We start from the raw sequence: 14,003 nt of genomic DNA on the forward strand, positions 1-14,003 counted from the left end.
GTGCTGCTGTGTGTGTGTAGTGAGCGTGCTGCTGTGTGTGTGTAGTGAGCGTGCGGCTGTGTGTGTGTAGTGAGCGTGCTGCTGTGTGTGTGCGCGTGTAGTGAGCGTGCTGCTGTGTGTGTGCGTGTGTGTAGTGAGCGTGCTGCTCTGTGTGTGCATGTAGTGAGCGTGCTGCTCTGTGTGTGTGTGTAGTGAGCGTGCTGCTCTGTGTGTGTGTGTAGTGAGCGTGCTGCTCTGTGTGTGTGTAGTGAGCGTGCTGCTCTGTGTGTGTGTGTAGTGCGCGTGCTGCTCTGTGTGTGTGTGTAGTGAGCGTGCTGCTCTGTGTGTGTGTGTAGTGAGCGTGCTGCTCTGTGTGTGTGTAGTGAGCGTGCTGCTCTGTGTAGTGAGCGTGCTGCTGTGTGTGTGTAGTGAGCGTGCTGCTGTGCGTGTGTAGTGAGCGTGCTGCTGTGCGTGTGTAGTGAGAGTGCTGCTGTGTGTAGTGATCGTGCTGCTCTCTGTGTGCGTGTGTAGTGAGCGTGCTGCTCTGTGTGTGCGTGTGTAGTGAGCGTGCTGCTCTGTGTGTGCGTGTGTAGTGAGCGTGCTGCTCTGTGTGTAGTGAGCGTGCTGCTCTGTGTGTGCGTGTGTAGTGAGCGTGCTGCTCTTTGTGTGCGTGTGTAGTGAGCGTGCTGCTGTGTGTAGTGAGCGTGCTGCTGTGTGTAGTGAGCGTGCTGCTGTGTGTAGTGAGCGTGCTGCTGTGTGAAGTGAGCGTGCTGCTGTGTGAAGTGAGCGTGCTGCTGTGTGTAGTGAGCGTGCTGCTGTGTGTAGTGAGCGTGCTGCTGTGTGTGTGCGTGTGTAGTGAGAGTGCTGCTGTGTGTAGTGATCGTGCTGCTCTCTGTGTGCGTGTGTAGTGAGCGTGCTGCTCTGTGTGTGCGTGTGTAGTGAGCGTGCTGCTCTGTGTGTGCGTGTGTAGTGAGCGTGCTGCTCTGTGTGTAGTGAGCGTGCTGCTCTGTGTGTGCGTGTGTAGTGAGCGTGCTGCTCTTTGTGTGCGTGTGTAGTGAGCGTGCTGCTGTGTGTAGTGAGCGTGCTGCTGTGTGTAGTGAGCGTGCTGCTGTGTGTAGTGAGCGTGCTGCTGTGTGAAGTGAGCGTGCTGCTGTGTGAAGTGAGCGTGCTGCTGTGTGTAGTGAGCGTGCTGCTGTGTGTAGTGAGCGTGCTGCTCTGTGTAGTGAGCGTGCTGCTGTGTGTAGTGAGCGTGCTGCTCTGTGTAGTGAGCGTGCTGCTCTGTGTAGTGAGCGTGCTGCTCTGTGTGTGCGTGTGTAGTGAGCGTGCTGCTCTGTGTGTGCGTGTGTAGTGAGCGTGCTGCTGTGTGTAGTGAGCGTGCTGCTGTGTGTAGTGAGCGTGCTGCTGTGTGAAGTGAGCGTGCTGCTGTGTGAAGTGAGCGTGCTGCTGTGTGTAGCGAGCGTGCTGCTGTGTGTAGCGAGCGTGCTGCTGTGTGTAGCGAGCGTGCTGCTGTGTGTAGCGAGCGTGCTGCTGTGTGTAGCGAGCGTGCTGCTGTGTGTAGCGAGCGTGCTGCTGTGTGTAGCGAGCGTGCTGCTGTGTGTAGCGAGCGTGCTGCTGTGTGTAGCGAGCGTGCTGCTCTGTGTAGCGAGCGTGCTGCTCTGTGTAGCGAGCATGCTGCTCTGTGTAGCGAGCGTGCTGCTCTGTGTAGTGAGCGTGCTGCTCTGTGTAGTGAGCGTGCTGCTCTGTGTGTGCGTGTGTAGTGAGCGTGCTGCTCTGTGTGTGCGTGTGTAGTGAGCGTGCTGCTCTGTGTGTGCGTGTGTAGTGAGCGTGCTGCTCTGTGTGTGCGTGTGTAGTGAGCGTGCTGCTCTGTGTATGTGTGTGTGTAGTGAGCGCGCGGTGAAGATGATTTTCATGTATAAATAGCGTCTGTTAACATTATATACAGCTAGAAGTTTTATATTTTTATTACAAAAAATTTAATACTCCTCCTCGGCTAAAAATACTCCCCAAAAATAGGAGGAGTATTATTACCCTTCTGTAAAAATCTTAGTGCGACCTCTGGTGCTGGGCTATCTATCTAATGGAAAGGGGCAGTGTGTGCCGGGTAACCTATCTACTGGAGGGAGGGCAGGGTGTGTCAGGTTACCTATCCACTGGAGGGGGGGAAGTGTGTTCTGGGCTACCTATGTTCTGAGGCGGTCAGTGTGTTCTGGGCTACCTATCTACTAACGGCAGTGTGTTCTAGGCTATCTATCTACTGGCAGCAGAGTGTGCTGGGCTACCTATCTACTGGAGGGGGGCAGTGTGTGGTGGGCTACCTATCTACTGGAGGGGGGCAGTGTGTGCTGGGCTACCTATCTACTGGAGGGGGGCAGTGTGTGCTGGGCTACCTATCTACTAAGTGCAGTGTGTTCTAGGCTACCTATCTACTGGCAGCAGTGTGTTCTGGGCTTTGGGGGCAGAAATCTTGTTAATCAGGGGCCCCAAAATTCCGCCCTGATTGCATCTAAATCTGCTCCTTAACCGTAACCTAGTGAGAGGGTCTGAAAGGCAGGGGCTGGGTTGGCACACAGGACCCTGTACCCACCTACCGCAGGGTAAAGCAGTGATTCCCCTGTCCGCCCAGTCCTATGGCTGCCGGGAGGGATCACAGGACGTGACATGTTTCAACATTAAGTAATAGAAACCGAGGGAAACGAAATCGAAACTAGACGCATCCACATCCAGCTCCGGGCGGAGAGTCCTCAGCCCCCCCCCCCCTCCTCAGCACAGAGAGGAGTCCTCAGCCCCCCGCACAGAGGGGAGTCCTCAGCCCCCCGCACAGAGGGGACTCCGCAGCCCCCCAGCACAGAGAGAAGTCCCCGCAATGTCCCTGCCGGACACCTGCGCCTTCTGCAAAACCTCTGAGGAAAATTATTATATCGGGAACCTGCAGAGGTCGCCGGACGGGAGAGTGGTGGCGCACAGGAACTGCATGGTGAGAACAGGGCGCTACCCGGGGTCCTGTATATCGTCTGCCTTCTGTAGGGGGCGCTCACAGCACCAGGGGACTGGGCTTGTGCTCTGGAAAGTCTGGCTATAGCTGTCAGGTTATATGATGTGGCCCTGCATGCAGCCAGTCCCCCAGTGCCCTGTGTGGTCCTACCGGAGTATGATATGGTACTGTCATCCTAAGACTCGTGTCACTCTATCATCACGGTACTGTGTGCTCTATCATCGAAGGATTATATGGGTCTGTCATCTGAGCCCTGTGTGGCTCTATCATCTGTGCTCTGTAAGGTTCTATCATTGAGTACTGTGTGGCTCTATTATCTCAGTACTTTATGGTTCTGTTACTGAGTACTGTGTGGCTCTATTATCTCAGTACTTTATGGTTCGGTTACTGAGTACTGTTTGGCTCTATCATCCGAGTACTATATGGTTCTGTTACTGAGTAATGTGTGGCTCTATCATCTGAGTACTATATGGTTCTGTTACTGAGTACTGTTTGGCTCTATCATCTGAGCATTGTATGGTTCTCTTGTCTAAGCTTTAATTATTCTACATTGTGAGCAAAATTAGTCACCATTCAGAGGTTAAGCGGGCCATGGCTTATTACTTACATGTATTTACAGTGTCAGAGCATTGTATGTATATTCCTTATAGAATGTTTTAATCCATTAGGATATGCTTTCACCCGGAAGTTCTAAATGTAATTGTTATCTCGTATGCATTGGATAGGAGACACATTCTGACTCATAGGAGTACAGAATGTGTTTAACCATACAATATTGCTTTATTGATCCCCTTGGGGGAGGGGGATTCTTTTGTACATAGTAATAATAATAATAATATAATTTATATGGCTCCATCATATTCCGTAGCGCTTTACAGATTCTGGGAAACATATACAAATAAAATAAGACATTACAAAGCGACAGTCTGCTCGCAAGAGCTTATCTTCTTTGTGAATGAGGGCATGACATAAGAGCTTACAGTCAATGAGGATGAGGGGGCGACACAAGAGCTTACAGTCTATGAGGATGAGGGGATGACATAAGAGCTTACAGTCAATGAGGATGAGGGTGTGACTCAAGAGCTTACAGTCTATGAGGATGAGGGGGTGACACAAAAGCTTACAGTCTATGAGGATGAGGGGGTGACACAAGAGCTTACAGTCAATGAGGATGAGGGGGTGACACAAAAGCTTACAGTCTATGAGGATGAGGGGGTGACACAAAAGCTTACAGTCTATGAGGATGAAGGGGTGACACAAGAGCTTACAGTCTATGAGGATGAGGGGGTGACACAAGAGCTTACAGTCTATGAGGATGAGAGGGTGACACAAGAGCTTACAGTCTATGAGGATGAGAGGGTGACACAAGAGCTTACAGTCTATGAGGATGAGGGGGTGACACAAGAGCTTACAGTCTATGAGGATGAGGGGGAGACACAAGAGCTTACAGTCTATGAGGATGAGGGGGTGACACAAGAGCTTACAGTCTATGAGGATGAGGGGGAGACACAAGAGCTTACAGTCTATGAGGATGAAGGAGGTGACACAAGAGCTTACATTCTATGAGGATGAGGGGGTGACACAAGAGCTTACAGTCTATGTGGATGAGGGGGTGACACAAGAGCTTACAGTCTATGTGGATGAGGGGGTGACACAAGAGCTTACAGTCTATGTGGATGAGGGGGTGACACAAGAGGAATAAGAGCTTGTATAATGGTCCAGCTATTTTTATAAGGGAATGGAATAAAAATAATTTGATAAATAAATACATGGGGGTCATTTACTAAGGGCCCAATTCGCGTTTTCCCGACGTGTTACCCGAATATTTCCGATTTGCGCCGATTGTACCTGAATTGCCCCGGGATTTTGGCGCACGCGATCGGATTGTGGCGCATCGGCGCCGGCATGCACGCTACGGAAATCGGGGGTGTGGCCGAACGAAAACCCCTATGTATTCGGAAAAACCGCCGCATTTAAAAACGGAATATGTGTCGCTCGGGATGCGCTTACCTGCACTCAGCCGGCCTCTGTGAATTCCGGCGCGTTCAGATGCTTTTCAGCGCAGCAGCGCCATCTGGATCACGAATGGATCGGGTAAGTAAATCTGCCCGATAGTGTTCCGGCAATTGATACACACAGTTAGAGATAGACTTTAATGTTACAATTACGTACAAACTCTCATTCTTACATGTTGCTTAGTGTAGCACTACATATTTCTGCATTAATGCAGCTTTCTACAAAAATTGGGCAATCCCTTACATTTTTATTTTTTTAAGTACCTATGTTCAAGGGCATCTGTGCGCCAGACATAACCCTAATGCTGCCATCCTCCTCTATAACAGTAAGGCTCTTTGTGCGGTGTCGCAGCTGCTCTGATCTGTCCTTTCGTCATGCCCTTCACCTGTCTATGCTAACCCTGCCATGAACAAATAATGGTAAAAGACTTGTTTGTTCAACTTTCCCTGCCTAACACTGACTCTATCCCTTCCTAATTTGTCTCTATGGCCCGTCACTCCGACCCCTAATATCAGAATCAGAATAACTCCCTGCATCAACAGGAACTATTAACACTATATGATATGATATTATTGCTCTCCAGAAAGGCATCCAGGTCTCTATTGAACGTGTACGCCATTACAACCTCCTGCGGCAGAGAGTTCCATAGTCTCGCTGCTATGGCGATGGTAGAACCGCGTCCCGTCCTACAGGATGCCCATTGTCCTGGCCACAGGACATAAAATTGTCTTTGGAGAACTTATGTAGCAAACATGGTGCAGGTCCCTTATCTATGTAACAATGTTATTTCTATGTAGAAATCCTGGTTTTGGTAACATACTGTATCTATACAGTAAGCTTAGTTCTGGTTCTGTATCTATGTGTAAATCTCACAAATCGCCCTGTCAGGTTCCCTTTAAAAGACATCTACCATTAGGATCAGTGATTGTAAGCCACGCACACTTACATGCTGGTGTGTGCCCCCTCTGGCAGAATCTGCTCTTCTTTTAGCTTATTATGCCGTTTTTTTTTACAAAAAAAGGCTTTTACAATTATGCAAATTAGTGTGAGAGGCTCTGGGCTCCATAGGTGTTAATGGAGCCTGGAGCCCCTAAAGCTCATTTGCATTAAAAGCCTTTTTGTTATTAAAAATAGGAGTATAAAAAGCTTAAAGAAGAGTGGATCCTGCCACAGGGGGCACACACCAGTATATAAGTGTTTAACCCCTTAAGGACGCAGCCTTTTTTCACTCATTTCCCGGGGCAATTCCCCACTCTCTCCCCGGGGCAATTCTGCGCAAAACAGAAATCGTCGGGAAACCCTCCGAAAATGTGTCCGACAGACCCTTAGTAAATGAGCCCCAATGTCTATGAAAAGAAAATAATGGTGTCGCCATCTTCTGACCCTAATAACTTTTTCATACTTTGTGTATGGAGTTGTGTGAGGAGTAATTTTTTGCAAGATGAGCCGACATTTTTATTTCTACCATTTTGAGGACTATGTGACCTTTTGATCACTTCTTATAAATTTTTGTATGTTATGTAAAATGATGTAAAAGTCATGTTTCGGAAATTTGGACGGTATTTTCCGTTACGTGGTTTACCCCCAGCACTAACCGTTTTTATAACTTACTAGATCGGGCATTTTGGGATGCGGCGATACCTATCATGATTGTGATTGTTACTGTTTATTTAGATTTATAATAGTTCTAGGGAAAGAAGGGTGATTTGAACTTTTAATATTTTATTATATATATATATATATTTTAACTTTAAATTTTTTTTAATTTTTTTTGCTATTTCTTAGACTCTCTAGGGTACTTTAACCCTAGATGGTCAGATCGTTCCTACCATATACTGCAATACTACAGTATTGCAGTATATGGCGTTTTTACAGAGGATTCATTACAATGAGCCACTTTATAAATGAGCCACGACTATCTATTATATCTTTGTATTACAGAAAATTTAATACTCCTCCTTGGCTAAAATACTCCTCAAAAATCTGTGACACTTCCCCCCTCTGTCGCACACATTTGTGATCATTGACAAAACAAAGGTGTCCTTGCCTGAGTCAGTGTTAATTAAGTCACTTTTAGTCCCTCCCCCCATAAAAATATTATGGGACCACATTAGAAAGGATTTTGATATTTTTATTTAATCTGTGTTACAAGTAAGCAGAATATACTTGAGTATAGGCCAACCCGAGTATAAGCCGAGACCCCTAATTTTGACACAAAAAAATGGGAAAACCTATTGACTTAATATAATATTGACTATACTTCTAGTATATAGCCTATTTTTTGTGTGTCTTATACTCCAGTATATACGGTATGTGATTAAATGTTGATTAAGTTCCCTTTATTTTTCCTTTCATTAGCTGTATTGCCCTCCGCTTATATCTCGAGGCTCTCAAGAAGAGACGGAAGGATTTGAATGTGATATTGAACTTGTGTTAGAGGAGATAGAGAGAGGGAAAAAGCTGGTAAGACCATTTACTTTATGCAATGATAACCTCTACAAATATATCAGAGTGTAGATGCATAATGCCATAAAATGTCTACATGCCCTTAGATCCAAGCATCTTGGATTCACACAACATTGGTGTCTTAATAGAGTAATAGGGTGTAATATTAGTGTGCACACAGGCTTTGGTTACCTGCACCCGACGTGTACAGCGTATATATGGTATGCAAACAACATTCCTGTGGATTTTTATCTACATCTCGTGTGTCATCCGTGGGTGAGCTTTGTTCACACAGCGATGGATTGAAAATGATGGACAAGGCGCAAACCCAAGCAGGAACCGGACCTGCTCTAACTTTTGCGTCTTGGGCAGTCGGCTTATACTCAGAGTCGTGAAATACACAGCCGTGTGTGTGTATGAGCCCATAGAAGAGAATTTAGCCGTGTCTTAGCTGTAGAAAAATCATGTAGCCTATGTCCTAAATTCTACGTTATGTGCAGGTAGCCTTAGGGTGTCGTCGCATGTACCGCTTTATACACTAAGAAGAAAAGAAGTGTGCTATTCCGGACCCAAAACTGATTTTCAATACAATTCAATCTTTATTAAATAATTCATGAAATACACAACTGCTAGTTTAAAATCAATTAAAAATATCAATAAGGACACAGGACAGAGTGGGTGCATCACCCTACTCCATCCACCACCCCTTGCCACAAGTGTATGGACGATAGGATAAGATGAAAAAGTGCCAAAGTATACAATATCTAAATAGCAAATAGGTTTCTGTGGCTAGGATAGGCAAGAAGGTGCAAACAATGCATAAAATATGTACATCCAGATAGCATATATATATATAAAGGTACGAACCATATAATGTAACCTGCCAAAAAACGATCAAATACTTACAAACCTATAAGGCATAACACATGAATACACATGTAGAAAGTGCAAGTGCCATATAATGGCTCCCTAAACAGTGACGATATGCGTGGGGAGCCTCCCACCCCTACCATTGTTCTGTGTATGCTGTGCATTGTGGCTTAGGTTTGTGGATGGGAACACCTGGGCGTTTGGCCAGGCCCAGGTCTACACGGTTTTGTCTATACTCCATTATTATATGGCACTTGCACTTTCTGCATGTGTATTCATGTGTTATGCCTTATAGGTTTGTAAGTATTTGATCGTTTTTTGGCAGGTTACATTATATGGTTCGTACCTTTATATATATATATATATATGCTATCTGGATGTACATATTTTATGCATTGTTTGCACCTTCTTGGCTATCCTAGCCACAGAAACCTATTTGTTATTTAGATATTGTATACTTTGGCACTTTTTCATCTTATCCTATCGTCCATACACTTGTGGTAAGGGGTGGTGGATGGAGTAGGGTGATGCACCCACTCTGTCCTGTGTCCTTATTGATATTTTTAATTGATTTTAAACTAGCAGTTGTGTATTTCATGAATTATTTAATAAAGATTGAATTGTATTGAAAATCAGTTTTGGGTCCGGAATAGCACACTTCTTTTCTTCTTAGTGTATATTGTCTCTTGTTGGTGTGCGGACCAGTCTATACTACAGCTGTGCACGCCCCATTCCGTTCTTTGTGGCGCATGTACCGCTTTGAAACGCATGCGATCGGTAACCAGTACCCGGTTGCTGGTAACTGTTTGTATGCGTTTCCACAGAAATGTATATGCGATCAGACTGTGGCACACCCCTATGCTCTGTGATTCTGCTTCTAATCAGAATCAAAGTGGTACGTGTGACTGCACCCTATGGCTCTGTTCACATCTGTGTGCACCACATGCCAATAATTCTTATGAACGCTTGTTCCTGAAGATAAGACGCCCTATAGAGTAGTGGAGTGCTTAAAGAGAACCTGTCACCAGGGACCTCATTTTCACTAAAGAAGGTTGCAGAAGCCTTTTACACCTGCAGTGCAAATATGTCTTCTGCCTTCTCTGTACATTTGCATTACAATATAATTGTGTTTTATAACTTATCTTGCACCTTGACAGAGTCCTCTGTGTAGTCCCAGGGGTTGGTCTTTGGTTTGGATGCATTTTAAAAAACAACATGTGACTTATCTGTGCTGCAGACTGTTCAGCTCTCAGCCCCCACCTTTGTGCTCCTATACAGCTCCTCCCTCCTACTCCATCACAGAGCTTACAGCCTGGTGAGATGACATCAGTGGAGAGGGAGGAGCTGTACAGGAGCACAAAGGTGGGGGCTGAGAGCTTAACAGTCAGTAGCACAGACAAGTCACATGTTGTTTTTTTAAAATGCATCCAAACCAAAGCCCAACCCCTGGGACTACATAGAGGATTCTGTCAGGAAGCCAGGTAAGTAATAACACAATTATATTGTAATGCAAATGCTATTACTTACCTGGCTTCCTGACAGAATCCTCTGTGTTGTCCCAGGGGTTGGTCTTTGGTTTGGATGCATTTCAAAAAACAACATGTGACTTGTCTGTGCTGCAGACTTCTCAGACCCCACCTTTGTGGTCCTGTACAGCTTTTCCCTCTCCACTGATGTCATCTCACCAGGCTGTTAGCTCTGTGATGGAGTAGGAGGGAGGAGCTGTACAGAAGCACAAAAGTGGGGGCTGAGAGCTGAGCAGTCTGTAGCACAGACAAGTCACATGTTGTTTTTTGAAATGCATCCAAACCAAAGCCCAACCCCTGGGACTACACAGAGGACTCTGTCAGGGTGCAAGGTAGCTTATAAAACACAACTATATTGTAATGCAAATGTACAGAGAAGGCAGAAGACATATTTGAAATGCAGCTGTAATGGGCTTCTTTAACCTGTCGCAAGTTGCAGCAAGATGTTGCATTTAAAAGTGAGGAATTACTGGAAACATTCTCCAGCCATTGTTGTCATTTAAGGAATTTTGGTCATATGAGGTAAGTCAATTCATAAAAGTTTTTTTGGTTCGTAAAAATGTCTGCACTGTCTGATTTTGTTCCTTACAAAATTGTATGATTTTGCTCTTACTTATTCTACAATACTTCACAATTGTTTTTCTTTTCAGCGATGTTTCTTTAACCGTTGTAGAAAACGAGGAGCAACTGTCGGCTGTGATGTCGAAGAATGCAGGAGAACTTATCACTTTCCATGTGTGGAAAAAGCCAAGGGCTCTCTTAATCAAGAACGTTTTATGTAATTTCCACTTCCCTGTTTTACCTGCATACCCATACTTTTACAAATCAATGGGTGTGGTGCCTTAATTAGGTTGTCCTCTGTCAGCAAATTGTGTAATGAAAAATTATACAATTTTCCAATATACTTTCTGTATCAATTCCTTGAGGTTTTTTAGATCTCTGCTTGCTGTCAATGTACAGGAGGGTTTATTGTTTACTTCATGTGGATATAAATCTGTCCCTGGTCATGTGGAGCCCTACACCTGTTGGACATCAAATGATCAGGGATATAAAAAGTCGTGCACCTGTGTGACATCACATGACCACAGGAAGTAAACAATGAAGCTTCCTATAGAAAGACAGCAAGGAGAGATCTATACATCCACGAGGAAAGTATATTGGGAAATTGTATAACTTTTCATTACACAAACAATATCAATTATTTATTGAGGAAAAATTTATTTTAAAGTGTATTTTGCAAAAACCCATTGCTGCATGTCTCTGGTACTTCCAGTCTTGTACACCAAGTCCATTTAAAAGTACTTGGGGGTCACAAGACTCTTCACTGAATAACCATTGACCTCCTTGGACCACAGGACGTCATTTGTGATGTAAGAGGAGTGGTCTATATAATCAGTATTTTCATTCTTTAAAGGACACCTGTCATCAGGTCTGTGTCACTTGTCCTGTCATCTCTACCTGTTGGAGCAGCTCACAAGGATCCCATCCCAGCCTTTATCTAGTTATTTCATACATTATTCATTGTAAAATCATCTATTCTTTATTATGTAAATGAGGCTGGTCACATGGTCAGAGGCAGTGATGTCACCCCTGTTACCCCTCCCCTCTCCTCCCCCTGCTCATGTCTGTGTGTAATGTATAGTAAAGCATTGCTAGTGTGTGTGCTGCATCTGCTGACATGCTGCATCCTCCTAATATACAGGTGAGAGGCACAGACATCAGCTACACATGAATATGACATGTTCTGCTGTAACATGGCTGCCTGGAGCTGTTGTATCTCTCCTATACACACACACACAGACTGCAGGGGCCGCCAGCACCAGGGAAGCACATCATTATACAGCCTCACATCATTATACAGGCTGTCAGTCATGCACTGGGGGTGTGGCTGTGCCTCCCACTCATGAATAGAGTGGACAGCTTGAATATGCTAATGCTTCATTGGACATTTCACAGGTCATTTGCATACAGCTTTAGGACCTCATTGCTTAGGTTTACAGGCCTGTAGAGGGACAATGAAGGGATAGAGGCAATGCTCTCTAATGGCAGTGTATGAAAATATATTTAGTTTAGGGGGGTTATTTTGCATGACGGGTTCTCTTTAAAGTGAATTAGTTCTAAATTACACTCTACATCTGTTTTGTAGAGTATTTTGTTTTGAACATAAAAGAAACCAAGCAAATGGTAAGTGTTATGTTGCAGTCTTTATTCTTTTGTAGTATTGACATTTGTGTATACTATATGTGTAAGAGTTTATTCACACTGTTTAAAATGTGTGCATTCAGCACATATGTTAGGAAAGAAAAATCCATACTCTGAGCATAACCCCCTGATGTATGGCAGATTAATACATGAGTTGTAAGTTACCAGGCAATAATTAAAAAAAAAAGAAGAGGCCCCTTTTTGGCATTCATCAGGTCTATTGGGAGTCTGTGCAGTCCATCAATTGTAGTTCCTTGAAAACCATTGTAAATATGTAAGGCTACATTCACACGACCGTATGGGGGACGTATATATGGCCGACGTATATACGGCCGATATACGTCCCCCATAGACGGCAATGGGCGCACGGCACCCTTCGGGAGCGGTACGGTGCAGCACACGTGCGACACCGTACCGCTCCGTACCCCAGAAAAAGATAGGACATGTCCTATTTTTCTCCGTAGTACGGCGCCGTGCGCCATAACTTCCTATGGAGCGGGGCGAGGGTGATCTGCGCTCATCTCCTCCTCCTCTCCCCGTGCACTGCCGTTGCCCGCTACGGTACGGTATGGGCGGGCAACGGCAGTGTGAATGTAGCCTAATTGTTCATAATTGTTGTGATATGGATTGTTGATATAAACAGGTGTTGATATTAAAAAGAAATATGAATCTGCCGTATATTTAATGCAATTGACATGTACATAGATTTTAGATCCTTGTGCTACACAAATGGCAATTTATGCATGCTACTAAACTACACTTGAATTGTACTAATGCTATTCTTTATCATTTATTACCTGTTTTGTTATATTTGGTGAACATTTTGTTGTGTTCTTATTTTTACAGACCCAGAGAAAAGTCAGGTAAAGTACTTACAATCTCACTGCAGTTCAACCTTTAAATAAGAAGATTATAGCTTTTACACATGTGTGCACATTATTAATTTCCTTAAAAATTAAAGGGGTTGCCATGAGCTAATATTAATGACCTGTCCACACAATGGACCATCAATATCAGTTGGCTCCATCACCGAAGATCTGCTCAGCTGGCCATTTAAGCTGTTTTTGTGCCCACAGGGTTTAGTATTCCAAAACTACATACTGTTAGTCCCCAAAAGGCGGTCCCTAGCATCTGAAGATCAGGGCTGCCATCGTGGGGGGGGTCTAGTGGGACTGTGCTCAAGCCCCCCCCCTGTTTTCCTTTCAAAAGGTGGGCCCCACTAAACCCCCCATTCCCGAGCCCTATATGAGAGGGGAAAAAAATCTGTACTCACCTTCCGGCTTCATCTTCTGTTCTTCCGGCCCGGTCACATCAGTATGACGCGGCGGTGTTGCCACCTCGTGACGTCATATTGTATGCGCCGCGCAGGCCCTTTCTTTATGATGCCCCGCTGCCGCGACACCGAAGCGTCTTAGTGGGCCAGTAGAGCAGAAGACGGAACCGCTAGGAGAAGATGGAACAGCGGGGCCGGGGAGAAGAAGCCAAAAGGTCAGTACATTAAAGGGGGGCAACTGGGGTGGACATTTAATTAAAGTGGGCATCTGGGTGGACATTTCATTAAAGGGGGCATCTGGCAGGACATTTCATTAAAGGTGGCATCTAGGGTGGACATTCATTAAAGGGGGGCATCTGCTGTGAACTGGGGGGGTGATTGTGGACCGGTGGGGCTATCTATATACTGAGGGGACATGTGCGGGGGCTATCTATATACTGAGGGGGCACGTGCAATGGCTATCTATATACTGAGTGCAGTCGAGTAGGGTCCTGTCTAGCTTGTCATGGCTCAAAAATGTTCTGGTAAAAAAAGAAAATTGTGTATAATGTTATGTATCAATATGGGAATGGACAACGAGGGGGTCAGGGGCCCCAAAATTCCTAGTGGTGGCCCTGGTGAGGATAATGCTTTGTGCCCATATCCACATTTTTAAAGCTCACCAAACCACATTTCTGATGAATTCTTATCATGTGCAAGA

The 14,003-nt window shown here is 45.1% G+C and overlaps 1 protein-coding gene across 3 annotated transcripts in view; it reads left to right on the forward strand.

The window, feature by feature from the left end:
* The window catches only part of PHF11 (PHD finger protein 11), an 86,675-nt gene that overhangs the window by 55,137 nt on the left and 17,535 nt on the right, over nt 1-14,003 (forward strand). Inside the window, exons 1-5 of one of the 3 annotated variants that reach the window (XM_072134492.1) lie at nt 2,731-2,953; nt 7,346-7,450; nt 10,479-10,606; nt 11,975-12,012; nt 12,877-12,893. The exons of the other annotated variants lie outside the window; for them this stretch is intronic. Of the exons in view, the coding sequence (XP_071990593.1) occupies nt 2,843-2,953; nt 7,346-7,450; nt 10,479-10,606; nt 11,975-12,012; nt 12,877-12,893 (399 nt within the window). The 5' untranslated portion in view covers nt 2,731-2,842. Of the gene's footprint in view, nt 1-2,730; nt 2,954-7,345; nt 7,451-10,478; nt 10,607-11,974; nt 12,013-12,876; nt 12,894-14,003 lie in introns of those variants that run through there. 3 annotated transcript variants of the gene reach the window in all.

This window comes from Engystomops pustulosus, chromosome 2, assembly GCF_040894005.1.
Source record: "Engystomops pustulosus chromosome 2, aEngPut4.maternal, whole genome shotgun sequence".
NCBI classification, from domain to species: domain Eukaryota; kingdom Metazoa; phylum Chordata; class Amphibia; order Anura; family Leptodactylidae; genus Engystomops; species Engystomops pustulosus.